Source organism: Hyperoodon ampullatus (genome assembly GCF_949752795.1).
Source record: "Hyperoodon ampullatus genome assembly, chromosome: 18".
Lineage (NCBI taxonomy): Eukaryota > Metazoa > Chordata > Mammalia > Artiodactyla > Ziphiidae > Hyperoodon > Hyperoodon ampullatus.
In genome coordinates, this window is record NC_136931.1 from 51362578 (window position 1) to 51390416 (window position 27839).

Genomic DNA, 27839 nt, shown 5'->3' on the forward strand with positions numbered 1-27839 from the left:
CGCCGCCCCTTCTCACCCTCGGGCTCCCGCCCCAGACCTGTGACTCACCAGGGCTCCTTCCCCTTCCCTGGGGGAGTGGGGGTGGCCAGGGAAATCCCCCCCAGAGCCCCAGGGCGATGAACAACAGGAAGCTGAGGGCCCCGCCCCCATCCCAACGTCCCTGACCGAACAGGGGCCGGGCCCGTCCCCCCATCCCCCCAAGCACACACTCAGGGGCCAGCGGAGGACTGGGGAGCGGGGAGGGGAGGGCAGGCCCAGTGAGGATGCTGGAGGAGAGGACGATGGGGAGGCCGGAAGTGACCACGTAGAGCAAATGCCAGATCCAGATGGGGCCCTGCTCCTGGGCACTGCTGGGCTTCCTGGGGTGTCTGGGGCCCAGGTCTCCACCCTCCAGTCTGGCGGGGGCAGCCGGCAGGTCCAGAGGCCTGAAGATGGCGCAGAGACAGAGGAGGGGGCACGGGCAGGACCCCTGACCCCGACCAAAGGTGGCAGAAGGATGGGGCGGGGGCCCCAGGAGCTGCTCTGTGACTATGGGAGAATCACTCCCCCACTCTGGGCTTCTCGGTTTCCTCTTCTCTAACATGGGAAATGGGAATGGGGGGTGGAGAGGGGGATCTCTGAGGTCCCTTCCATGGCTGGTGTGCCTTGATCTGCTTGGTGGGCAGGTGTCTTGTTCTGAGGGCGCTGGACGGGACCCAGGGAGAAGGGCTCTGACTCTGACCGTCTTCCGTCTGATCTCAGGCTGGGCTCTGGCCATAGCCCTTGGAGCTGAGAGCATCCATCACCCCCACCCCCAGCACCAGCCCTCCCTCAGCTGAATCTTTGCAGCCTCTCCTTGCTCCCCCGCAGCCCTGCTTCTCCCCTAGGAGACTAGTGGGGCCCAAGGAAGAAAGGGTTCTCGCTCCCCTTCCCCAGCCTGGGCCTGCTTCCCGGGGAAAGCCTGAGGCAGAGAGAGCAGCAGCGGCCTCTGACTCTGGGTCTCCATCCACAGCTGGTCTCCGCTCCTGGCCTTTGCTGTTCCACCTCACTGCATCTCTTCTGTGTCAGTCTTTCCCTAATTGCAGTGATTCATGTGCTTCCATCATGATTTCAGACAAATGCACACACCACCGTGTTCAATTATTTACATCATAATTTTGTTAAATTGGCTCAATTAAAAAAAAACATTTTATTATGGAAAGTGTGAAGCAGATACAAAAGTAGAAGGAAGACCATAGCGAAAACAAACCTCCAGGTACCTGTCAATCGGCCTCAACAATGATCAGCTCATGAGCTGTCTTGCTTTTTCAACAGCTGAAATAAAACGTTTTTTTAAATGGAAATTTCATGAATGGAAAACCAGAATCACTTGCCATGGAAATAAATACAATGATTATTAAAATGTACCCAGAGACTCTTGCCTACTGTCGGGTATAAGCCTGAGACCGGTTTCTCTGTTTGTTAAAAGGGGCGATTAGCCAGGGTTGGAAGGTGTTAGAGACGTCCTAGCACCTGATGGAGGCTTAAAAGAGAGAGAAGGAAAGGGCCCTCAGGGGGTTAGTGTTCTCACCATGGCGCGCAACGTTGGTTTTTTAAAAACTTTTAATTAAAATATGACACACACTTAGATCCCCAGTGTACAGCTCTGTGGATTTTCACAAACTGGACACCTGTGTCACCAGCACCAGATCGAGAAACAGAACACGACCAGACTTCCAGAAGGCCCTTTATTTCCCCTCCAGGGCAGCCACTGCCCTGACTTCTAGTATCTACTACTGTTTCACGCTGCATCCCTGTACCCCTTAGACTTTCTGACACTTGTATCCCGTCCCTTGGGGCATGCCACTCACCCTCTGTTATTTGGCCCCTTCCCAGGCCTCTGTCTGTCTGTCTGTCTCAGTCTGTATTGCAAATGCCACACTCGCTCCTGCCAAGTCAGTGTGTTGCCTTACACAAGATGCTTTCCCTCTCTGGATCTCCTTTTGCAAAACACTGTTGGGGCACTGGGCTGAAGGATGATCCCTCATGTCCCCTCTGGGCCTGAGAGTGTGCGACTCATCAAGCCACACCTCCCACCCCATGGGTCTTTCACCAGCAGACCTCTCAGGCAAGGCCACCATTGTCTGGTATTTTCAGGTAGGAGAGGAAGAAGGCTGGGACCCCTCTAAGCTGGTCTGTCCTACGTGGTGGATGCGAGATGCATCTGTATCCTCCACAGAGAGAGGAGGAGGTGCTCAGCGGACTCCGGGGTGGAGGCTGAGAGCTGGCAGCACCTGGGCCACATCTGGCCTGCAGACATCCTTTGCTGGTCCTGCAGCATTTTTGCTTTGGGTTTTTTGCCGGCAGAAGCTGGGTGGGGCTGGGCAGGCCTCCCCTTCCGGCAGGCGGGCATGCTCTTTTCAGCCCACTCCGTCCACACTCGCCCAAATCACCCATTTGTGCTGTCTGCCTGCTTCCTTAGGCTTTGAATTCATGACCCATATTCTAAGGCGGTGATTTTTATTTCATACCCTAATCCTCTTTCTTCCAATAAAGTCTTACTCCACTGGACAGATAAGAGGTGCACCTCTGGCTGAGGCAGATGAGGGGTGTGGCACACAGGACCCCCTTCTTTGATGTCCCGGGGCCCCTACTGGCATCCTTTCCCATTTTAAAGATGAGGAACTGACCCCCAGGAGGGTAAAAGCGCTCTCCAAAGGTGACCCTCTCCTGTCGGGAGTTCGGGTGTGTTAGCCTTTCCTGATTGGTGCCGAAACTTGGGCCAGAAAGGTGGCCCGAGGTCCCCGCGGGCCACTGCAGGCCCAGCCTCCGCACCCCAGTCTTCTCCCTTGGCGGTGCGGGGCTGCCGTTGCCACACACGTGCCCTCTCTTTGGTTCACAGGTGGGCATTCTCTCTGGCCTCCACTTAACATTCTGGGGTCCCGGACCCTGCCTCTCTCCCCCCCAGATCAAGGCTGAAGACCCCAGCAGTGACTCAGCCCCAGCGGCACCCCTGCCCCCCCAGCCAGTTCAGCCGCATCTGCCCCAGGCCCAACTCATGTTGACGGGCAGCCAGCTAGCTGGGGTAAGTACTTGGGGTGCACGGGGGCAGGGACAGGCCAGCCCCCTCCCGTCTGTTACAGGACTGGTGGCCTGGGGAGTCCCGCCCGGGCCACGGCCACGGCCACTCTCTCAACGCCTGCCTCTCGCCCTCCTCTGTTCTCTTGGAAGACCTGCCCCCTAACCCGCTTGGCTCAGGCGCTAACCCCTGTCTGCTTTCTCTGCTCCCCCCACGCCCCTCCTCCGGCCCCTGCCGCCCCCGCCCCCGCCCCGCCCACAGCTCACGGCGCTGATGCCAGCTCAGCAGCAGCTCCTCCTGCAGCAAGCGCAGGCCCAGCTCCTGGCCGCCGCGGCCGCCGCCGCCTCCTCCTCCTCCTCCTCCTCTTCCTCCTCCTCCTCGACCTCGCAGCCCCCAGCCTCCTCCGGGGGAGGCGACCTGCCGCCACCACAGCCTGCCAGCCAGCCCCCCGGGACCCCACAGCTCACCCTGTCCCAACCCATCCAGCTCACAGCACAGGTAAGGGCTGCCCCGGGGAGCACACGCCCTCCAGCGGAGGCCCCGAGAAAGCCGAGACGGTGCAGGGGGCTGGCCGGTCCACGCGGACCGTTCTGACCACCAGCGCTGGGCCAGGCAGTCCCCGGCAACCCCAGGAAGCCTCGGGAGATGCTGCCACCCATCTTTCAGAGGGGTAAAGCGAGGCTCAGGGGGAGGACACCCTCTACGCGATGGGCGCGCCTGACTCTCTGCTTTCTGTGCATCTCGCTGAGGGTCCACAGCCACCTGGGAGGCTGACACATTATCCTCAGTTTACAGCAGAGGAAACCAGGGGTCACCTCCATGCACAGGACCTGTGTGGTTACAAAAGAAAGGCTGAGAATCAGAATCGGTGCCCCACATCGAGCTCCCTGGCTCATCCAGTGAGACGCTCTTTCAGAAAGGGGCCTGTGGTCTGTGAGTTAGGAAACACTGCATTCTCTATCCCCATTCTGGAGACTTCTGGTCTACGTGGAATCAGGCATGAGTGGCTGTATTAGCTTCCAGGGCTGCCATAACAAAGTATCACAAACTGGGTGGCTTAAAACAACAGAAATGTATCGTCTCAGACCAGAAGTCCAAAATCAAGGTGTCAGCAGAGCTGGGGTCTCTCTCGAGGCTCTACACGAGAATCCCTCTCTGCCTCTTCTCGCTTCTGGTGGTGCAGGAAATCGTTGGCTTTCTCGTAGATGGATGACTCCAGTCTCTGCCTCTGTTGTCATGTGGCCATCTTTTCTCTGAGTGTGTCTGTCTCTGTGTCCAAATTTCCCCTTCTTACAAGGACACCAGTTGTTGGATTAGGGTCCACCCTAATGACCTCCTTTTAACTTGATTACATCTGCAAAGACCTCGTTTCCAAACAAGGTCATATTTATAGGCACCAGGGGTTAGAACTGCTACTGTTTCTTTTCTTTGTTTTTTTTTTTAATGGCCGCACCACGCGGCATGTGGGATCTTAGCTCCCCGACAAGGGATCGAACCTGTGCCCCCTGCAGTGGAAGCATGGAGTCTTAGCCACTGGACCACCAGGGAAGCCCCCTACCGTATCTTTTTAGGGGACACAATTCAACCATGATATTGGCCAACAGACTTCCCATAAGGGTGGTTGGCAGGAGCGGAGCAGAGGCTGGGCAGGCCTCCTCCTCCGACAGGCTGCTCTTTCCAGCCCGCCCCTTCCTTCCACCCCTGCCCATGTCACCCATTTGTGCTGTTACCCTGGTTTCCATAGAGCGTTTGAGTCTGTGGCCCATGTTCCAGGGCAGTGAAGGGCCTGGCAAGTCCTACAGCGAGGGACTGGCCTATGCTGTCTGCACCAGGGAGCTGTCCACCGCCTGCGAGGCTGTTCCCTTGACAGCGGTCGGCCTTCGATGGGCCCGTTCCACTGCTGACCAGCACTCCCATTTGGGGCTGTCCTTAACACTGAGTGCCTCTCTGTCTCCTTAGAGCTTCCTGCCGCCGGGCCTGGCTCTGCAGAAACACAGAGCACTGTGGCCTCGCTGCTTTGTAGCGACTCTTCCAAACAGGTCCTCCCAATGCCTGGCTTGCCACCATCGCCATAGGTAGTGTGTCGGGTGCTGCCTTTGTACCAGGCACTATGCTAACGTGACCTCCTTGAATCCACAAATCCTCACCCTGGCCAAGGTGCCGGTGGCGGGCGTGCTGGGGAGGCAAAGTGACTTGCCTGCCCCAGGTCACACCGTGAGCTCAAGTGGCAGAGCCAGCCTGGAAGCCAGGCCTGGGAGTCCAGGGCTCTAACCACGTGATCTGGGGCTGCTGCCTCTAACTGGCACCCCTCCCACTCCAGCCACCAAAGACCCCAGCAGCTGGTGATCTGTTTGCCTTGTAGCACACACGGCTCTTCACTGGGCAAGGTTGAGGCTCAGGGCTCCTCCAGTCTTGGTGTTCCTGCTCCTGTTCTCCTTTCTACCTGGAAGTCAGTCCCCTCCCTTTACCTGGAGAGCTCCTCTCCATCCTTTAAGCCCCAGCTTGGGAGCCTGCACCTCCAGGAAGTCTTCCATGACTTCCCTCCCTCCAGCTGGTTTGATTTCCTGCCTCCTGTCTCCTCTGGGGGCCCCCAGCCCATTGCCTCTCCTTCTGCCACAGCCCTGATCACCCAGGGCTGTGTCCACCTATGCCCTCGGAAATGTCTGTTGAAGGAGCACAGGCTACAGGGAGGGAGGAGGGACGGGGCAGCCTAGCGCAGACCCAGCCAGGCCCTCAGCCCCTGTGAGCAGCAGGCACTCCTTCTGTTCATACACCCCCAGAACCACCTCTTCCCGACTCCCTATGGACACCAGCAGCAGCAGGCCGACCCTCTGCCACCTGTAACCTGCCCAGGCCCTGACTCTCAAGGTTCCCTCGAATCCCTCCTGCCCAGCCCTTTCCCCTCTCTCCTCCTGCCCCAGCTTCCCTCAGCTCTGATCTCCATCTGTCTCCTGCAAGTGCAAAGCTGGGCTGAAGTTGTTTTCTGGGAGTTCTGTCACCCTGTGATCTCACTTCCCCAACGGACCAATGTTTATCCCGTACAGCCCACGAGCCGGTCACCATACTGCGCCCAGGCCGTGGTGGGGACCACCGTCCTTCTGCCCTCGCTGCCCGCTGCAGCCACAGCCGGCCTCGGCCCTGGCCTGGACCCCCTGCCCAGCCTGTGTTGCCCTCGTTTCGCAGACACTTCCCGCCTGCTGGGTCAGGCCCTGGTGGGAAGCAGGCATGACTCAGACCCAGCCTTGTCCCCAGAGGGGCTCCCTGTCTTGTAGGGAACCAGACACACCAATGAGCCACTAAGAAATGCTTTACTTGAAAAATAATATGAAAGTCAAAAAGCATCCATAACCCTATCACTTTAAAATGATATAAAGTACGAAGGGAAAGTCCCCCTTCTGTCCTTCTAATGCCAACTTCCAAAGGAATGTCGGTCAGTTTGGCAGGAACCTTCCCTGCATTTCCCTAGCCTGCACAGAAGGGACAGTTATAATACAATTTTACCACTGACTTTTTTTTGGCTGCGCCCCTCGGCTTGTGGGATCTTAGTTCCCTGACCAGGGATCGAACCCGGGCCCTCGGCCGTGAAAGCACAGAGTCCTAACCACTGGACCGCCAGGGAAGTCCCTATAATACAGGTTTACAATTTGTGTGTCCAGCACTCAACTCAGCATGATGCTTTCTACCAAGGGGGCCACACAGGCGTTTACTGAATCAATGAGGGATGTTTTGCTGCAGCTTTTCAATCAAGGGTAGGGAAGACATCTCTCCAGGGGAGTAATTCAGAATGCCTGGGGTAGGGTAGGCATTGACTGAAAGTTTACATTAACTGTTAAAACATCATTCTGTATTTGGAGAGTGGCGGCGGTGGGGGCGGGGAGGAACGTCCGTATTTTCGTAATATGACCATGGCAAATAAAGCTTGAGAAGATCTTTGAGGGGGTAAGACCTAGTGAAGAAGGGTTTCCCAGAGAAACCTGCTGGGTGTGGTGGGGATGTGGGAAGAGAAAGGGGTCTGTGTCTGAGGGAGTCAGGGAAGGCTTCCTGGAGGAGGTGGTATCTGAACCGAGGGGGGGAACAAGTAGGAGTTTACCAGGTGGATGAGCCGGGGAAAGGGTTCCAGGCGTGGGACTGGTGAAGGCAAAGCGAGAGAGCAGGGCAGGCTTGGGGAGGTGAGGGGTGGGAGGCAGCAAAGGATGAGCCAGGAGGGGGTGTCAGTGGGGCCACAGCCACACTCCAGTCAGCTGAAGAGGAAAAGGGACTGTTTGGCTCAAATCGCAGAAAAGGCCCAACCTGGAACATCAGGCCTGGCCCCAGGGATCTGTCTCCCTTTTCATTCTGGGTTGGGGGTAATGGGTACCAGCACTTCAAGACTTGCAGCCACCCTGCCCAGAGAGAAAAAACACACCCAGTGGCCAGGTTTGAGTCGTTGCTCCCAACTCCCGGGAGGGTGGGGTCAGCCCCACCTGGACTTCGTGACCTGAGAGTGGGGGAGGGCAGGTCCCCAAGAGGAGGAGATGGGTCCTGCTGCTGGAGAAGGGGCGGGGGATGCCAGGTCAGCTCAGCCACCCACCTGGCACCACAGGCCCCAGAGTCCAGGAGCTGGGCCGGTCCAGAGGCATGCCAGTCACTCCAGAACTCCTGGGCTGGGATCTGCTGTTGCTCGTCTGTCCTGGAATTTTAGCATGAGGGAGCATGGCATGTAATGTGCAATTGGCAGGTAGGTGTTTTTTTTCTCCCTGTTGAATGGTTCTCTGCTCCACAGTGTTCTGCCTCAGTCGCCAGGACCTCGTGGGCTCCATGTGGCAGGGCCAACCTCTGGGGGACGGGGGGACGTAGCAGATCCGACGCTAGAGACAGGCTACCTCTGTCCACCCCCCACCTCCAACCTTTAGAGCTTCCCCTAGTGGAGGGACTGGAATAATCATAGTCATTTATTCATTCAACTAGTACTTATCGAGCACCTTGTGTATGCCAGGTGCTCATTCGTGGCCCTGAGGGGACAGCTGTGAACAAGGCAGAGGTGGCTGCCCTTGAGGACATTATGTTCTAGTGGCGAGACAGTAAACAAGTAAACATATCAGCAAAACAAGACGGTTTTAGCATAAGTGAAATGAAGAAAATGACACAGGGTGCTGTCCTAGATGGAGGAAGCCACTTTTTTTTTTTTTTTTCTTGCCTCGCTGCACGGCATGCAGGACAGGGGATGGAACCTGTGCCCCCTGCAGTGGAAGCGCAGTGCCTTAACCACTGGACCGCCAGGGAAGTCCCAAGGGAGGAAGCCACTTTTAATGGGGTGGTCAGGAAAAGTTTCGCTGAGAAGGTGGCCTTTGAGAACCAAGACCTGAATGAGTCAGGCATGAAGAAGGCAGTGGGAGAGATTAGGAAAGGGCAACAGCAAATGCAAAAGTCCTGAGGTGGAAACCAGCTTGACTTGTTCAGGGTACAGGGGAAAGTGGAATGGCTGGAACAGAGTGAGCGGGAGACAAATAACTGGTGAGCTGGGGAGGCAGGCAGGACTGGCTTTTGCAGGGCCTCGTGGGCAAGATCAAGGAGTTTGGAATGTGTGCTGAGTATGATGGGAGGTTGTTGGGGGTTCTAAGCTGGCGGGGGTCCCAACTGACCCTTTACAAAGCTCCCTCCAGCTGCTGTGGGGAGAATGGACTAGAAGTAAGGAGTGGGAAGTCCTTGCAGGCATCGAGGGTTGGGGGGGTGGCGATGAGGGTGAAGGTGGGGTCCGGGATGCTATTTTGTGTGGATCCGATAGGTCAAGCGTGACTCCTGGGATTTTGGCTTCAGAGATTGGTGGTGGTGAGGTGGTTTCCTGAGCTGGGGGAAGCAGGGGAGGAACAGGGTGTTTTGGAGGGTGGGGCTAGGGAACCAGGAGTTTCACTTTGGACGTGGTAGTGTTCAAAGAATCTATTAATCACCCAAGTGGGAGACATCAAATAGGCAGATGGATATTTGGGGCTGAAGCTCAGTGGAGGGTCTGGGCGGGAGCTGGAAGTTGTAAGTTTTCAGGAAGAGGATGGACTGGTGGAGCTCCCGCCCTCGAGAGCTCATGGGGTGACATGAGGCGGCTGATGTGAGGGTGCAGTGCTAGCAAATGCTGGTGTTGGAGGAGTAGGTTGTGATTTCCAAAATGCTTTGAGAATAATAATATTACTCAGGCCTCAAAACAACCCAGTGAAGAGTTAGACATTATTACTCCCATTTTATAGATGACAAAACTGAGCCCTGAGAGAAATGACTCAGTTAAAAAGGACTGCCATTTACGGAGGACCACTTCAGTGAACCAGGGATCAGACTAAACGTTCTACACCTGTTGTCTCATTTAATTCTTTAACAGCTCCATGAGGTAAGAATTATTGAGGTGTCACCTGAGGAAGTTGAGGCTTAAAGAGGGTAAGGAACAGCCCATGGTCTCACGGTGTGTAAGGGACAGAGTCAGGTGTCTGGCCATCTCCAGAGCCCAGGTGGTTCCAGGACACCATGCATTGTCACCCTATACAGTAAGGCCCAGAGAGGCAGCTGGCTTCCTCCAAGTCACACAGCAAGAAGCAGGCACGGGAATTCCCTGGCGGTCCAGTCGTTAAGACTACGCACTTTCACTGCCAAGGGCCCGGGTTGAATCCCTGGTCGGGGAACTAAGATCCCCAAAGATCCCACAAAACAAAAACAAAAACAACAACAACAACAACAAAAAAAGCAGGCACGATGGCCAAGACTCTAACCCTCACGGTTCTCAGCTGGAAGGGATCCTTGCACACCGAGGTGACACGGGAACTCCCTCTGCACCATTCTGGGGGTGCAGTTTCACCCAGATGGCCCCCAGGACGGTGCTCACTGCCTCCCTCCCTAGGCGGCCCCTTCCACAATCGATTGCAAGTAACTTACATGGTCCCCAGACCCCATCCCTTCCTCACTCTGGACGTCACTCTAGGCTGTCCACGTCTTCGCAGCACGCAGTGTCCAGAACTGGTCAAACTTTGCCGTATCAGGGACAGCAAGTGAGTGTCGATGTGCATGTCGACACCATCCCCGCTGGGGCTGCGGGAGTGTAGCGTGTGAGGCCAGTCATGGCGGAGAGGGGAGTCGGCCCTGCGCGCTGGAGTGAGGCAGCGCACCTGCAGGGCTCCGGGGCCCCAGCGGCCTCTAGTTCCTGCTCAAGGCTGCCTCCTCCCCACCAGGTGGAACCAAGCCCAGTGGGTGATTACTCTGCAGTTCACCCATATGAACCCATATGTGTCATATGAACCGTGTGTCTCAGTCTTTCTGCCCCCAGTCTGTGGCCAAGATCCCACCTGTGGCAAATCACAGCCAGCCTGCCCCCAAACCCTAAGGGTTACCTTATTTATTCACTGAAAATTCATGGATTGCCCGTTCTATGCCTGCGCTGGGGCAGGGGAGTGAAGAGAATATAGCGATGAGCAAGAATTTGTCTCCTCTCTTCTCGGGTTTAATGGGCTGTGCTAGCGCTCTGTGCTGGTTTTTCTCACGGGTTAGGGACAGAGCAGATGATCCACTACGGGGGGGGGGCGCCCTGCGGAGCGCTGGCATCCCTCAGCCTACTCCAATTTCTCCACCCTGTCTCCGTCCTAACACGCCCCCAAGTGGCTTCAGCTGGCGTGCCGATTCAGATGGCTCTAGGTTGTGGAGAAATGGCGCCTTCTACTGGCTAACCCCAGTCTTTTTTTTGTTTGTTTTGGCTGCGTTGGGTCTTCGTTGCTGCGCGCGGCCTTTCTCTAGTTGTGGCGAAAGGGGACTACTCTTTGTTGCGGAGCTCGGGCTCTAGGCGCGCGGGCTTCAGTACTTGCGGCATTCGGGCTCAGTACTTCTGACTCATGGGCTTAGTTGTTCCGCGGCATGTGGGATCTTCCCCGACCAGGGTTCGAACCTGTTCTCCTTCATTGGCAGGCAGAGTCTTATCCACTGCGCCACCAGGGAAGTCCCTAACCCCAGTCTTGAGGCAGCTCACTGTTCACCCAGAATCTTCTCTCTTTCTCTCCTTCTTGAATTCCTTTGGTCAACCAGCGTTTGGGGATCATCCACCACGCCCAGGCACCTTTCTGCATGAGGGTTACAGTGAGGAATAAGGCAAACAAATCCGTGCCCTCGTGGAGCTGGCACCAACCCTTTTTGAGGAGACAGACAGGAATCTGATATTGCTATGAGGGAAGGAAAAGAGCAAAATGTAAGAGAGCGACTAGGGGGAGAAAATCTCTGTGTCAGAGCAGGTGGCCAGAGGAAGCCTCTCTGAGGAAGGGGCATTTGATAACGGCTTAAATGATGATGAGGGGCCAGTCATGTGCAGATCAAGAGCGGGGGGTGGGGGGGAATAGCACGTGCAAAGGCCCTGAGGTGGGGATTTCTTTCTGGGTTCAGTGGCAGGAGGGAGACCGGTGTGGCTGGATGAGTTAGGGAGTGAGAGAGTCGAGGGAGGTGAGGAAGGCCAGGTCATGCAGGGCCATGGCAAGGAGCTGGATGTACAATCGATATAACAAATTTGATGAAAAGGGACTTCCCTGGCGGTCCAGTGGTTAGGACTCCACGCTTTCACTGCCAGGGCCCAGGTTCAGTCCCTGGTCAGGGAACTGAGATCCTGCAAGCCACCTCACAGCCAGAAAAAGATGAAGAAGAAGACAAAATTATAAAAAAAGATTAGGTATGGGGGTCTTGGAAGGGTCCACCGTAAATGGCAGGCCTTGAAGCCCAGGCTTCACTCCCTGCCCAGGGTCAATCCAAGTGCAGAAGAGAAATAGCCAGGCAGGCCTTATTGGGTGGGTGGGGAAGGTCTCAAAAGGGAAGGCAGAGTGGATGCAGTTTCAAAGGATGTCAAACTTCTTAAACTGTATTCTTAGATGACTAGCAGCTAGAGTGAGAAAGCTGAGAGGTCAGGGAGCATCTGGGGACTCTGTCCACTTGCTAAAGCACACGGAGAAAGCAGAGGCCTTTACGGGTAGACAGGGAACAGCCTGGAACTCTTGTAAGATGAGTGGTTGGAAAAGCAGGGATGCCGGGCATAAGTGACTGCTCAACTGGGCGAGTGGGGGTGGGACACCTGGGTATTTATTCCTTTATTTGGACAAGGTAAATGTTCAAAATTCAAGAGGTACAGAAGGGTTTCTAGCGTTGCCAGTTTCTGGTATCTTTTTTTTTTTTTTTTTTTTTTTGTGGTACGCGGGCCTCTCACTGTTGTGGCCTCTCCTGTTGCAGAGCATAGGCTCTGGATGCGCAGGCTCAGCGGCCATGGCTCATGGGCCTAGCCACTCCGCGGCATGTGGGATCTTCCCAGACCAGGGCACGAACCCGTATCCCCTGCATCGGCAGGTGGACTCTCAACCATTGCACCACCAGGGAAACCCTCTTGTATCGTTTTTTAAGTATAATCTATGCATACCCAAGCAAGTACCAGGACATAATTTTTTTTTAACACAAACAGTAGCACATCATACCCACTGTTTTGCCTCTTGAGCTTTCCATTCAACAGGACATTTTTTTAAATTAATTATTTAATTATTTATTTTTGGCTGTGTTGGGCCTTCGTTGCTGTGTGCGGGCTTTCTCTAGTTGCGGCGAGCGGGGGCTACTCTTCGTTGCGGTGCGTGGGCTTCTCATTGCGGTGGCTTCTCTTGTTGCGGCGCACGGGTTCAGTAGTTGTGGCACGTGGGCTCCGTAGTTGTGGCTCGCGGGCTCAGTAGTTGTGGCTCGCGGGCTTTAGAGCACAGGCTAAGTAGCTGTGGTGCACGGGCTTAGTTGCTCCGCGGCATGTGGGATCTTCCCGGACCAGGGCTCGAACCCGTGTCCCCTGCATTGGCAGGCGGATTCTTAACCACTGCGCCACCAGGGAAGCCCTCAACAGGACATCTTGAAGATTGTTCCATATCAGGACAAAGAGTGTCCTCGATCTTTTTGACGAACACATAATATTCTGTCATGAAGATCTACCCTAATTCACTCACCCATCCCCCGCTGCTATACATTCAGCTTGTTTCTACTCTTTTGCTAAAACACTGCTTGCTACTGGGAGTATCCTTCTAGTGAGGTCATTCTGCACAAGTGCAAGTGTATCCCTAAGATAAATTCCTAGAAGTGGAGTGGCTGGGTCAAAGGATATGTATACTGGTAATTTTGATAGACATTGCCTGATTACCCTCTCACCAGCGATGTGCAAGAATTTTTGTTTCCCCTCACGCCCCAACATAGTGTGTCATGCACTGTCATCAGGTAAAAATAGTATCTCGGTACAGCTGTAGTGCATCTGTCTCCAGATTTCCCCGTATTATATGGACACTAGTCGTACTGGATTAGATCCCACCCTAATGACCTCATTTTAACGTGATCATCTGCACAGACTCTATCTCCAAATGACGTCACACTCTGGGGTTCTAGGGGATGGTTATGATTCCAACATATCTTTTTTTTTTTGGTGGTGGGTGGGGCGGAACCCATTTCAACTCATAAGTGTGCCAGAGAGTTTCCAAAGTCTCTGTATCAATTTAATCAGCCGCTAGGGGCTGGAGTATTTTAAAGCTAATCCCAGACATGATGTAATTTGCCTTGGGAGTGTTTTAAAAGGAAGGAGGACTTGGTCTGATTTACATTTTTAAACGATCCTGTTTGTTCTGTGGGAATATAGGACAAGGCAAATATTTCATCAAGAAAGAAAAGGTAAATAAAGAACGAGCCCTCCTGTGATGACCCGTGTAGGATGCTCCGGCCTCCTGGATGCCCTTAGCTCAGGGCTGCACCCAGTGACCCAGGCTCTGTCCCTCTATGCCTTATGCCAGCCTGCCCTGTGGCACACCCCTCGGGGCTCAGGCGATGCAGAGGGAAGAGCCGGGCCAGGACTCAGGCTGTTGTTCTCTCCACCCCCCTCCCTGCCAGGACATCCAGCAGCTCCTCCAGCTCCAGCAGCTGGTGCTTGTGCCGGGTCACCACCTCCAGCCACCTGCTCAGTTCCTGCTGCCGCAGGCCCAGCAGAGTCAGCCAGGTAAGGCCCTCACCCTGGATGGCCTCCCCAACGCCTCCACAGAACTCTCTCTGCACCCTCACCCCATGCGATCCCTCTTGTCCCCCCAGGCCTGCTACCGACGCCAAATCTATTCCAGCTACCTCAGCAAACCCAGGGAGCTCTTCTGACCTCCCAGCCCCGGGCAGGGCTGCCCACACAGGTGAGTGGTCCACTGAGTGCGTCAGGCTGTGGCCAAATGGCGTGGAGTGGTGGTGAGTGAGGGTCTCCTCTCCATTTGCCGCCCCCCCCCACAGCCACAGGGGACAAGATAGGAGTCCGGAGCCCTGGGGCCCAGCGCTGCTCTGCTACTAATTTGCTGTGGGACCCCAGGCAAGCCACTTTCCCTGTCTGAGTCAGCTTCCTCCTCCATGGAATGAGGGGAGTCAGCCAGACCAGTGGCTCTTAACCCTTGCAGGCACATGGGCTCCTTTGAGAATCTGATGGATTATTTGAATCCGACCCCCACTGCCCCAAAATGCACATGTGCACAAACACAAAATTTCAGGGGGTTCACAGGCCTTTAGGGCATGAATGCCTCAGATCCCTTCCAGCACTCCCAAATGGGGGGTGTTCCCTGAGGGTCTGTTGGGTACTAGTTCGTGTCCCCTTCCCAGACCAGAGACTGCAAACAAGGGCCCACACTCATTTAAAAATTGAGTTAGTTGTCAACAAAATTCCCGGAAAACACCAGATTCCCAGATTCTTTTGACAAGCCAGAAGCTCTGGGAAGGCTGGATCTGCGTACACATGGCATGAGCTCAGGCCCCCTCCTGGAAGGCTTGAGTTCTTCAGGCTGCCTTAGTGTCCTCCTGCCTGGTCCCCATGGCCTTTCTTGAAGTTTGCTGCCTGGGTTCTAAACTTTTTTTTTTTTCTTTTTCCTGGCCGCACCTTGGGGCTTGAGGGATCTTAGTTCCCCAACCAGGGATCAAATTCACGCCCCCTGCAGTAGAAGTGTGGAGTCCTAACCCCGGACCACCAGGGAATTCCCACTGGCTCCTAAACTTTAATAATTTTTCATGATTATGGATTTTAAAGTTCCCTCCTACCTATTTTTTTTTTTTTTTTACGGTACGCGGGCCTCTCACTGTTGTGGCTTCTCCCGTTGTGGAGCGCAGGCTCCAGACGCGCAGGCTCAGCGGTCATGGCTCACGGACCCAGCCACTCCGTGGCATGTGGGATCTTCCTGGACCGGGGCACAAACCCGTGTCCCCTGCATCGGCAGGCGGACTCTCAACCACTGCGCCACCAGGGAAGCCCCCTCCTACCTATTTTTAAAAACAGCCCTTTTAAAAAATATATGAACTGTTTCAAAAAACCCAAAAAGTTAATTAATTAATTAATTTATTTATTTATTTATTTTTGGCTGCATTGGGTCTTCACTGCTGTGTGCAAGGCTACTCTTTTTTTTTTTTTTTTTTTTTTTTTAAGGCTACTCTTAGTTGCAGTGCACGGGCTTCCCATTGCGGTGGCTTCTCTTGTTGCGGAGCATGGGCTCTAGGCGCACGGGCTTCAGTAGTTGTGGCACGCGGGCTCAGTAGTTGTGACTCACGGGCTTAGTTGTTCCGCAGCATGTGGGATCTTCGTGGACCAGGGCTCGAACCCGTGTCCCCTGCATTGGCAGCCGGATTCTTAACCACTGCGCCACCAGGGAAGTCCGCAAAACCTGTCTTGGCCTGATGCAAGGCAGCGTGTGACTTTTCTTTATCCCTCGTATGTGGTACTTGTGCTTTGCTGACAGCTGTGGATATGTCCGAATATGGGGTGATGCCTTGACCCTAATGGTGGAGGTTCACATTATCTATGATATATGCCCCATGTAGGCTTTCTAAAATCTGAAAAAATTCTGAATTCCAAAACACATCTGGTCCCAGGGTTTTGGATAATGGATCAAGGACTTGTGCGTCCAACATCCCTGTACCCACCACCTACTTAGATGTTTTATTTTTAGGGAAATGAAGCATTCCAGAGAGAACTGTTGCTTCCTTGTAAATTCCCCCAGTCACCCTCCTTGTCTATTTTTAAAAATACTTTTACTTTATTTGCAGCCTACTCACTTTTAACCCGATTCTCCCAACAACCCCATGGGGTAGGTAGAATAGCCATGATTGTTCCCATTCTGCAGAGGGGGAAACTGAGGCCCAGGGAGATTAAGAAACTTGCCTGAGTTACCCAGCAATTCGGTAGCAGAGCTGATCCTTGATTCCCTGCCTGAGAGGAGGCTAAAACCACCAACCCTTCCCCCAGCTTCAGGGAAAGAGCCTTTGGTGAAAGGAGATGGCTGCTCCTTATGAAGTCTGCAGACTGGGAGGAATGTGCAGAGAGTTTCAGGCAGTGCGCGGGCCCTTGTGGGGCAGCAGAATGTCACCTTGATTGGCAATGAGTGTGGAGGGGCCACCTGGGGGTGGGTGGAGGGGAGTCTGCAGGAAGCGGCTGGACGGCAGGGAGGGAGGGAGGGGGGACTGCGCAGCCAATGCTGAGCCCCGTCCTGGTCCTCGGTCCTGCATCCCACCCGCCTGCCCACCCCACCAGGCCGTGACCCGCCCCACGCTGCCCGACCCGCACCTCTCGCACCCGCAGCCCCCCAAATGCTTGGAGCCACCATCCCATCCCGAGGAGCCCAGTGACCTGGAGGAGCTGGAGCAGTTCGCTCGCACCTTCAAGCAACGCCGCATCAAGCTGGGCTTCACGCAGGTCTGGAGCCACCCAGCAGGACAGGCGGTGGGCGTGGGGTGACAGGGCGGTGTGACCAGCTGGTGGCCGGGGTGTTGGGCCCTAGTCATCTAGTGGGCGGGGTAGAGAGCGTAGCCATATGGTAGGCGGGGTGAGGGGCGTGACCGGCAGGTGGGCAGCGGGAGGGAGCGTAGCTGCCTAGTGGGCGGGGTGAAGGGGGGCATAGTCACCTGGTGGGCGGGGTGGGGGTGTGGCCAGGTGGGCGGGGCTGAGCCCTTTGCCCGGCTCTGAACGCAGCCCCATCCCTGCCCCACTGGCCCAGGGTGACGTGGGTCTGGCCATGGGCAAGCTCTACGGCAACGACTTCAGCCAGACGACCATCTCCCGCTTCGAGGCCCTCAACCTGAGCTTCAAGAACATGTGCAAACTCAAGCCTCTCCTGGAGAAGTGGCTCAACGACGCAGGTGGGACTGGGCTGGGGGCTCCCGGGCGGGCTGCGGGCGGCGGGCGGGGGGAAGCGCCCTCTCATGACCCTGTCTCCTCCCGGACACAGAGACTATGTCTGTGGACTCAAGCCTGCCCAGTCCCAACCAGCTGAGCAGTCCCAGCCTGGGTTTCGACGGGCTCCCCGGCCGGAGACGCAAGAAGAGGACCAGCATCGAGACAAACGTCCGCTTCGCCTTAGAGAAGAGTTTTCTAGCGGTGAGGCCCCACCCTCCCGGGCGGCCCTGAGGGCTGGCGGGAGGATGGGCCTGGGGCTAACGAGCCCTCTGCCCGCAGAACCAGAAGCCTACCTCAGAGGAGATCCTGCTGATCGCAGAGCAGCTGCACATGGAGAAGGAGGTGATCCGCGTCTGGTTCTGCAACCGGCGCCAGAAGGAAAAACGCATCAACCCCTGCAGCGCGGCCCCCATGCTGCCCAGCCCGGGCAAGCCAGCCAGCTACAGCCCCCATCTGGTACCAAGAGCCCCTCGAGGGGTGGGGCCACAAAGCTCTGGCACACCCTCGCCCCCTGGCAGGCACCTCGTGTGAAGCACAACCTACCCAGTTGGCCACAGTTCCTAGAACAGAGGCAGGGAGAGTCACCCTTGGGAAGAGGCTGTCACAGGGGTGGGGCACAGTCACACAGAGAAACACCATTTCCAGGGAACTGTGGTCTTACATGGGGGATACAAGCACCCACCGACACACACTGATGTAGCCGAACACAGAGTTATCACAGGGTGTAGCCACACGGGGATGGATACTAGGTAAAGGATACAGGCATCCCCCCTCACACAGGTTCACGACCACACAGACGCTGGCAGGGACATCATTATACCCCTGGGTGTGCACTCAGGTCCACAGCCTGCTCGAGATCAGACACACTGGGACATCCCTTTATTCCTTCTAGTGTGGAAAGGGTTGTGACACTACAGAGAGGAGCAAGGGGCCCAGGGAGCCCCCTTCCCCATGGTGTAAAGGAAGGAGGGAGCATCTAAGCTGAGTCATAAGGACAGAGAGAGTTAGTCAGCCACGTGAAGGACAGGCAAAGGGATCTATGTGCATGAAGGCCTAGAAGCCAGAGTGCCGAGCCCAATTTGAGGAACTCCAGTGCGATTTAGTGTGATTGGAGCTGGAATGATTATTTATGAATGAGTGTGGGGGTAGGGTGGGGGATGGGCAGGGGCCAGACACCAAGTCAAATGCTGAAGGAGCTTGAACTTGAACCGTAGGCAGTGAGGCGCTAAGGATGAGTTTTGAGCCTGGGAGGGACTGGGTCACATTGAGAGTGAGGCTTCTGGGGTCGATGGAGGATGAGACTGGAGGCAGGGAGGCTAAGAAGGAGGCTGGTGGACGGTCCCAGAAAATCAAGCAGTATAACATCTCAACACTGTGATGCAGAGACACGCCTTATCCTCATAACCCAGCCCACCCCCTAGCCTCACAAGCACGTGTGCTTGCGCGCTCTCACATATACACACGCACATACTTCAGACCTGCAACTGGACAGTGTCAGAGGAGAGGCAGGGAATGACTGCCTCCTGTCTGGGCCCCAAGATCACCTAGGGTAAACGTGACGAAAGCTGATGGAAAGCGCTTGGCGTGATACAAACAGCCTTGCAGCCAGAGCCGCCTTTCTCCGTCTTGGAGGCAGAGGTGTGGGGGTTGTAACCACAGCGACCACCGTGGGAGCTTCTGGAAGACAGTGGCCTAACCATGCCTTCTTTCCTCTCTCCCCAGGTCACGCCCCAAGGGGGTGCCGGGACCCTGCCGTTGTCCCAAGCTTCTAGCAGTCTGAGCACAACAGGTCAGAGAGGGCAGAGGATGGTGAGGGGGGACTGGGAGAACACAGTGCAGGCCCGAGCGCAAGGTTCTCAAGCGGTTCAGGGCATCCCTAGGCCTCAAGGCTGAGCCTGGAGGTCGGGGCGGGGGGGGACGGGGCAGGGAAGGGGAGAGGGCAGCCTCACCGCTCCCTGCCCGAGCAGCTCAGGCTTCATCTGCTCCATGATTTCATGTGAGAAAAGCACGGGGCTGATAAAGGTGATGTATCTGGGTTCTCTTTCTGGCATTTATGAACTGTGTGAACTCCAGAAGTGACCTTACTTCTCTGAGCCTCAGTTATAAAATTATTGTGAATATAACATACATACAGAAGCTGTATCCATGAATATATACACAGAAGAGTGTGTATGTATGTGTGTGTGTGTACACACACACACACTCACACACACTTTTGTACCCAAAGCCCTCCTTTGCCCCTTCCTGGGGTAGGGCATGTATAACACCATATGTAAGAATAATATAAAAACAAACGCCGGGCTTCCCTGGTGGCGCAGTGGTTGAGAGTCCGCCTGCCGATGCAGGGGACACGGGTTCGTGCCCCGGTCTGGGAGGATCCCGCATGCCGCGGAGCGGCTTGGCCCGTGAGCCATGGCCATTGGGCCTGCGTGTCCGGAGCCTGTGCTCCGCAGCGGGAGAGGCCACAACAGTGAGAGGCCCACATACCGCAAAAAAAAAAAAAAAAAAAACAAACGCCATATTTCCCCTCCCCAGGTTAAGAAATAATAAGTGGAAGTTTATAAAGTAATAAGGGTGTGCCTGGCACTGGTCTAAATTCTTTATAAAGAATATTGACCCATCTTGGGCTTCCCTGGTGGCACAGTGGTTGAGAGTCCACCTGCTGATGCAGGGGACCCAGGTTCGTGCCCCGGTCCAGGAAGATCCCACATGCCGTGGAGCGGCTGGGCCCGTGAGCCATGGCCGCTGAGCCTGCGCGTCCGGAGCCTGTGACCCGCAACGGGAGAGGCCACAACAGTGAGAGGCCCGCGTACCGCAAAAAAAAAAAAAAAAGAATATTGACCTATTTAATCTTCACACCCATTTTATAAGATAGGTTCTGTTATCTTCCCCATTTTCCAGATGAGGGAACTGAAGGCCAGAGAGATGAAGGTACTCACCTGAAGGCACAGCTGGGACGTCACAGAGCCGGGAATTGCTGTCCTGGGTGTCTGGTCTCAGTCCGGGCTCAGAGCCCTCTCAGCCTCAGTGTGCACAGCCACATGCCCGTGCCTGGCCTCTAGAGGGAGCCATAGGGCTCTCTGTCTTCTGGGAACCCTTGGTTCTTTGTATACAGGGGGCCAGAGGTGAGATTCAGGGCTGGATAAGCAGGGTGTGAGCACGCTCCTGGCATAGGGCACAGGCTCAGTGGGTGGCAGCTGCTCTTACTGCGATTACTGTCACCGTGGCAGAGGCACAAAGAAATGGTCGTGAGAAGAAAGGGCAGGAGGCCTCAGTGTGTTCTGACTGAGATGCTGCGGGACGGGGCAGGGAAGAGGAGCAGGAGTTGACCTCAGTGGAGGACGAGTGGAAGCTGAAGTCTCCATCTCTCTGTCTCTCTCTGGCAGTTACTACCTTATCCTCAGCTGTGGGGACCCTCCACCCCAGCCGGACAGCTGGAGGGGGTGGGGCCGGGGGCGGGGCCGCGCCCCCCCTCAATTCCATCCCCTCTGTCACTCCCCCACCCCCGGCCACCACCAACAGCACAAATCCCAGCCCTCAAGGCAGCCACTCGGCTATCGGCTTATCGGGCCTGAACCCCAGCACGGGGTAAGTGGGCAGCTGCAGGTAGGAGGCTGTGGGGAGAAGCAGGGTCGCTGCTGCTTCCAGGGTGGGGAGCTGCGCCCCCAGTTCTGGGGGGGGTCTCTGCCCCCGCTAATGCCTCTGCTTTGCCTCTTGCAGAAGCACAATGGTGGGGTTGAGCTCCGGGCTGAGTCCAGCCCTCATGAGCAATAACCCTTTGGCCACTATCCAAGGTGCGTGCTGCTGCATGTCACTCACATCGCCACCAGCCCTGTCCCCCAGGGCCTCGAGCCCCCATCCCATTCCTGCTCCAGCCATGCCATCCTGCCCCTGCTCACTGCATCGCTCGCCTCTTCATACCCATCTCACCTTTGGGGAAGGTGTGAGGGGTGCTGATGGGGGTCCGTGGGTCAGACGGGAAGATGGGGGGCACTGCGGGTGGGACGCTGGAAGGCATCCCCAGCCAGCCTCTCTCTCTCTCCCCGCCAGCCCTGGCCTCTGGTGGAACCCTGCCCCTTACCAGCCTTGACAGCAGCGGGAACCTGGTGCTGGGGGCGGCTGGCGCGGCCCCAGGGAGTCCGGGCCTGGTGACCTCGTCACTCTTCTTGAACCACGCCGGGCTGCCCCTGCTCAGCGCCCCGCCTGGTGTGGGCCTGGTCTCGGCAGCCGCTGCGGCCGTGGCGGCCTCCATCTCCAGCAAGTCTCCTGGCCTCTCCTCGTCCTCGTCCTCGTCCTCGTCCTCCTCCTCCACTTGCAGTGAGGCGGCAGCACAGACCCCTGGAGGCCCAGGGGGGCCCGAGGTAGGGTCCAAGCCTGAGTGAGGGCCCGCCACGCCTCCCCTCCTCCTCCTCTGACCCCCGCCTCCGTCCCCCACCTGGGAAGAGGGCGAGGAGGCCATTGGTGGGGATGCAGAGGGTCCTCGGAGCAGGAGTGACAAGGGAGGAAAGACCAAAAAACAAGAAACAAAAAAACAACCAACCAAAAAGAAAGAAAGAAAAAAAAAGAAAGAAAGAAAGAAAGGAAACCAACCAACAGAAAAAAGAAAACCAAAAATAATCACAAAGAAACCAGCTGCCCCAAAGGAACAAGAAGTGAAAAATAAACATTAAAAAAAAAAAAAAGAAAACCAAAAACAAACAAAATCCCTCACCAAACCGAACAAACCAAAAACCAGTCTCGAGCCAGACCTCAGTGTGCTCACCCTCACTGCTACGACACCAAATAAGAACCCCAGCCAGGGCGGAGAAGCCTCGGCAGGGCGGACACGCGGGCCCCTGGCTGCGGGGCGAAGCCTCCCGCTGCATGCGGCGTGGGCAGAGAAGGAAAAAGAGAATGTGCCAGCCTCCCAGCCCCAGCCCTCAGTCCTGGGCCAGCCAAGACAGGGAGGGCACAGCCTGGGGCTGATGGGGTGGGCTCAGAACCACCCGCCAAATATTCTTTTCCAGAAGGTGAAAGAGAAAGGGCCTGAACAACTTTACACCAAATATTCAGTAGCTTCATCCAAAGGATGTACAGAATTCTTAGCGTTGTGCTCAGCAGAATGTGTCCCTGTCATGTGTCCCCCCCGCTCCCCTGGCCCCCAGCTCTCCCTGCCCCAGGCAGGGGTGTCTCGCTTTAACCTCCTCCCTCCCCCAGCCAGGGGAGAGTTCAGGGGAAGGCCTGGGATGACTTTTCACCCCTTGTACCTCCCCCTTTTTCCCTCTGAAGGGTGGGCTAGGCCGTTTTGCCAAGGTCTAGCTCTCACATGTCCCCCCTCAACCCTGTCACCCTCCTCTGCTCTGGAATCTCCCCCCATCCCTAGTCCGAGGGAAGGTGGAAGCTTCGGGCACGAGAGGATGAGGTGAGGGCATTCAAGTTGTCTTTTTTTCCAGCCTCGTCTGTCAGTTTCCCTGAAAAAAAAAAATTCATATTCCAGTGCCTATCCGTGGGGTCCTTCCCGTTCTTTGACATTGACCAGAAACCAAAAAGAGAACTCACCCACCCTGTGCCCCTCCGATACTGGCAGATGCCTCTTCCTCTCCCCTCACACACATGCACACAGGCACGCACCCCAGTGGTGGGGTTCCTCGAGATGGCGTCCCCATCAGGGTCTGTGTGGCGGGGACAGTGCCGTGACCTGTGGTCCCCATCCGAGAGGGCGCTGTGGCGGCCACCACTCCCACAAGACCTCCCTCAAGTCTTGGCTGGACCCTGTGTTTGCCCAGCCCTGGACACATCTCGACGGACAGAGGAGAGACCCTGCTGGGAGCCACGTTGCCCTCCTGCTGTTGTGGAGGCCAACAAAGTTTTGAACCAAAAAAACAAAAACAAAAAACCAAACAAACAATAAATTTAAACTAGAAAAAAAAGAATTTATAGATATATATATATTTAAGGGAAAGAAGACGAGGACTCTTCAAAGGATACGAAGGAGCCGCGAGGGGGAGCCAAGCCCCTGCACCAGTGGCCCAGGCCCTTGGTCCCCGAGGCGGATGGAAGGACGGATGCTTCTTTCTCTTCACAAATACCTCATGGACGTCGTCTTCGGGAAAGCCGGACGGGGGCGGCTGGGGCAGGGCCTGTCCCTCAGCCAGGGCGGATGGAAGCGGGTGGGCAGGGCTGAGAGAGGGTGTCAGGGACAGGGGTGAAGAGCCCCGAGCTCCCCGCCCCCCCCCCAATCAACTGAAAAAGCTTTAAAAAAAAAAAAAAAACAGGAAAAAAAGGAATAAGAAAGCAAAAAAGAATGGACGAGGGAAAGCTAACGAACTTTCGGGTGGTTTGATTCCGCCTTCGAGTTCTTCTGTTCTCTGCAGCCTGTCCTCTCCCCTGTCTCCTCCTTTCTCTTGGTCTGTCTCTCCCTCTTCCTTCCCTCCGCTCTCACCTCTCTTCATCTCCTTCTTTCTGTGTCTCTCCTCAAACCAAAGTGTTGCTGTGAAGGACGCGAGCCATTGAAATCAGAGTGGCCCCCGCCCCTCGCCGGGCAGGAGCAGAGGGAGGGGAGAGCCCCGGGAGATGGGCAGTGCCGCCGGACACTTCCGAGGAGAGGCAGACAGAGCCTCGGACACCACCCCGGGCCCCGAGGCCTCGGCGTTCTCTCTCTTTCTTGTCTCCCTTCTCCCACTCGGGAAATGAAACTGTTGGGCTGGGACATGGAGGCAGCAGAGGCTCAGCTGTTTCAGGGGTCTCGGGGTGCCTTGTCTGGGCAGTGGTGGAGTGGCTGCCCCGCCCACCCTGGCACCGATGGGGGCCTGGCCTGCCGTCGACCCATCCTCGCCAGAATGTAAGCATCTCCGCTGAACCGACTCCCTGCCCTTACCCTACCTCTGAGTTTGTCCATTTTTATTTCCTGAAGAGAAGGGACTGGCTAGAGGGCCTGGGCCCCAGCCCAAGGGTGGAGAGGGGGCCAAGGGCTCCTGAACAGATAGGAAGGACATTTGAGCAGAGCCAAGTGAAAGGAATTACAACCAAAAACCCCTCTGAGAAGACAGGCAGCATGGAAGGCACGGTGGAGATGACTCGAACAAAAACTATGATTCTAGACGAAAAAAAAGGAAAAAAAGAAAAAAAAAAAAAAAAGCAAGAAAAAAAGAAAAAAAAAAAGAAAAAAGAAAAAAAAAAAAAAAAAAGGAAAGAAAATCCAGGACTCACCACCACCCACTTCATCCTGCTTCCTCTCCATCAAGTCCTGCCACCTGGGACCTTCCTCCACCCCAGTGTGGGAGGAGCGGGGCAGAGGGGAGAGGAGGAAGCAGGGGGCAGGGATGGGGCTGATGCCCTGACATTGGTGGAGGGACCCCTGTGCAGCCGGGGTGGTGGGGACCCTCCCCGTCTGACCCCCATAACTGGGAAGAGGAAAACAAGAAAAAAAGAAAATTCCTGGGAGGGGGAAAAAGAACCAAATCCCAAGCTTTAACTACAGCTGTGAAACCAAATATTGGGAAGGGGGTGGGAGGGAGGGAGGGGCAAGTGTGCCCCAGGTCTCCCCCCTGGGCCCCCCTCCCCCGAGGACTCGAGATAAGGCACCAAATACCTCATAGAACTTTAATGTTAAAAAATGGAAACCAAATATTGTTGGCTGGGGGCCAGCCAGGGCAAGGGGCCGGGGGCCTGAGGGAGCCAGGGTTGGGAAGGTGATGGGGGAATTCATGCCCCCAACCCCCTCTGCCCCTTTCACTCCAGTCCCCCACCCCGTCTCGACTCCGGGAAACAAAACTATCTCATTGTTTTTATTTTGTGGTCTGTACAGAGCCTGTGTCCGTGTGTCTGTGTGCGAGCGAGAGAGTTGGGGGGCTGGGGAACTTTACGTGGGGTTGGGGAAGGAGACCCCAGGCTGGGTTCTGGGCTAGGTGAGATGTCTGAGGTGGGGGGCCAGGGGCCTGGGCTAGAAAGGATGACGAATGGGTTGGAGAAAGTGGGAGCCCTCTGAATTTCTCCTCCCAACCCTGACCTCCTACTGGAGGGAGGGACAGAGACTGGGTCTACCTAATGGTGGGCCTTTTAATTGTGCCAAAAAAAAAAAAAAAAAATGCCAGTAACTAAAACACCTCTCTCTGTTCTCTTCTGGGAGGGTGGGGGTGGAAGTGGGAGGGAGGGCTGGGGGAGGGTAAGTGGGGGTCAGTGGAGATGAGGAACCCAAGCCTCTGTATGGATTGGGGCTAAGATCAGAAGGGGTAGTGGGGCTGTGAGTTTCCCGCACATCTCGTCCCTGGGGAAGGCCAAGAGAGGGTCTCCAAGCCCTGCACCCTGGGAAGATGGGGTAAGGGACTAGCCACGTAGTGGGGGACCTCTTGAACTGGCTAGATTTCCCCGCCCTACCCAAATCCCAGGGTGCCTCTCTCTCCCTTTAGCCCAGGGTAGGGGGAACTGAGTGAGAGAGAGAGTGAGACAGACTGAGCAAGATTGAGACACGCGGGCCCCCACTGGCCTCTGAGTGGGAAAGGCAAGTGCGAGAGATAAAGGCCTCCAAGAGAAAAAAGAAACAAACCAAAGATTTAACCATTAAAAAAAAAAAAACCCACAGACAACTCCGCTACCTTTTTATATGTTGGAAAAAAAAGTGAAAAAAATTAAAAAATAAAAATTAAAAAAAATACACAAAAATTCCAAGCCGCAGTTCCTTCATGCGGTTTGAACTTTGACCTCAGCAGTCTCCAAAGCAAGATGACGATGAGAAAGGTGAACAAAAAAAAGAAAAAATAATGTATATTTTTAAGTATTTGTCCTTGAGATGTTAACTCCTGTTAAACAAACACAAAAAGGAGAGAAAAATCCAGAGAGAATTGTTGCTGGGACGGAGACAACTATTTACTATGTCTGTGACCCCTCCCCTCTGCCTCACCCTCCTCTCCTCTTCCCTTTCCTCTATCCCTGCTGCCCCTCCCCCAGCCTGTCCCCCAAGCCCAGGGGCTCAGTATTTATTTATTTATATAATTGCAGGGTGACTGGGGTCCTCTCTCGACAACTTGTAGAGAGGTCCTTTGAATCATGGTAGGGTGGGGAAGGGGCAAGGAGTCTTTGGGGAAAAGCAGGGGCCTGATCTTTGGTCAGTTCCTCTCTGCTAGCTCCTTTCTGGCTTCTTATCCCACTGCTGCCACCATCTCCTCCCAAATCCAAGGCTGCACTAGGGCAAGGTGACCATCCCACCTTGTAAAGATCCGATTGGCTTGGCCCTTTTTGGGGTGGGTGTCTCTCACCTACTCATTTGAAAGACCAGGTTGGAATGGGGATGGGAAGAGGTGGCAAGTAGTGAGCAAGGGAGACCAAGAAGTGGCATCTGGAAATTGAGTAGGCCCTGGAGGAGACCTGCCTCTCCTCCATTCTCAACAAGTTAGCCCCCCTTTCAGTTCTGTTTGACCCCTGTGTTGGTAGCCCCTCCCTTCCCATCCTGTACCCCCTCCCTGTCTCTTCTCGTGGTAGCGGGTTAGCGTTTCAGTGTTCTTAACTCCAATCTGCTTGTTCATTGTACAATGTGCTTCTTTTAAGGCCCCATTTTTGTAACTTGAGTGTGTCATTCATCTGAACAACATCAAAAAATAAAAAATTAAAAACTGTACAGAGAGAAATACAGCCTCTTCTCCCTTGGTCTCCTCTCTGTCTTGGGAAAGGTGGCAGGTAAATCAGGGTATGGGGTGGGTGCGTGTGTGCTGTGGAGGGGAGGGCTTTATTTCTGTTCAGGGAATGTTCAGAAGTAAGGCCTGAGCAATTTTTTTTTCACCAATTAAAAAAACAAGCCTCGGGGCTTCCCTGGTGGTGCAGTGGTTAAGCATCCGCCTGCCAGTGCAGGGGACACGGGTTCGAGCCCTGGTCTGGGTAGATCCCACATGCCGCGGAGCAACTAAGCCCATGCGCCACAACTACTGAGCCTCCGCTCTAGAGCCCGTGAGCCACAACTACTGAGCCTGTGTGCCACAACTACTGAGCCTGTGCTCTAGAGCCCGTGCTCTGCAACGAGAAGCCACCACAATGAGAAGCCTGCGCACCACAACGAAGAGTAGCCCCTGCTCTCCGCAACTAGAGAAAGCCTGCATACAGCAATAAAGACCCAATGCAGCCAAAAAAAAGAAAAAGAAAGAAAAAGAAAAAACAAGCCTTGAGACTTAGAATGAATTCAAATTCCTGAATTTAAATCTCAGTTCTGCCATTTTATAGACATGTGACCTTCAACATGTGAGCTTGTGTCCATATCTGTACCACAGAGACAATATGTAGCCTGTGGGGTTGTAAGAATTAAATGAGATGATATAGGTGCTTAGGACAGATCTCCAGCATGCTGACTTCACTAAATGAGAACTATGAGAAAGGCAGGAAACGAGAGAGTAGTTCCCTACTTCCATCCACAGAGGACTAACAAGACCCTTTAAAAACAGAGTTGACTTTGAAGTTGTCTGGTGGTACAAGATACACACCTGACTTCTTTTTCAGAACATTAGGTCTCTCATTCACTCAAATTTTTGTGTTCATCTTGACTAAGTCATTTGGCAGGAACAACCGTGTCACAGGCCAGACCACGGGCTGATCCCCAGGACCTCACTGCTGAAAATCGGAAATGGTGTCAATAACTGTGTTTTCTCACTGCCATCG

General features: G+C 55.1%; 1 protein-coding gene across 11 annotated transcripts in view; it reads left to right on the forward strand.

The window, feature by feature from the left end:
- The window catches only part of POU2F2 (POU class 2 homeobox 2), a gene marked incomplete at its 5' end in the record, with an annotated part of 59802 nt that extends 35170 nt beyond the window's left edge, over positions 1–24632 (forward strand). Inside the window, 12 exons of one of the 11 annotated variants that reach the window (XM_079723197.1) lie at positions 2927–3043; positions 3299–3535; positions 13922–14027; positions 14117–14208; positions 16578–16739; positions 17041–17182; positions 17272–17420; positions 17499–17675; positions 18942–19008; positions 20606–20807; positions 20940–21013; positions 21270–24632. In XM_079723197.1, the coding sequence (XP_079579323.1) occupies positions 2927–3043; positions 3299–3535; positions 13922–14027; positions 14117–14208; positions 16578–16739; positions 17041–17182; positions 17272–17420; positions 17499–17675; positions 18942–19008; positions 20606–20807; positions 20940–21013; positions 21270–21601 (1857 nt within the window). In that variant the 3' untranslated portion in view covers positions 21602–24632. Of the gene's footprint in view, positions 1–2860; positions 3044–3298; positions 3536–13921; positions 14028–14116; positions 14209–16577; positions 16740–17040; positions 17183–17271; positions 17421–17498; positions 17676–18941; positions 19009–20605; positions 20808–20939; positions 21014–21269 lie in introns of all 11 variants that reach the window. The other 10 variants (XM_079723200.1, XM_079723201.1, XM_079723202.1 and 7 more) reach the window with 10 other exon arrangements.
- Positions 24633–27839: the final 3207 nt, after the last annotated feature.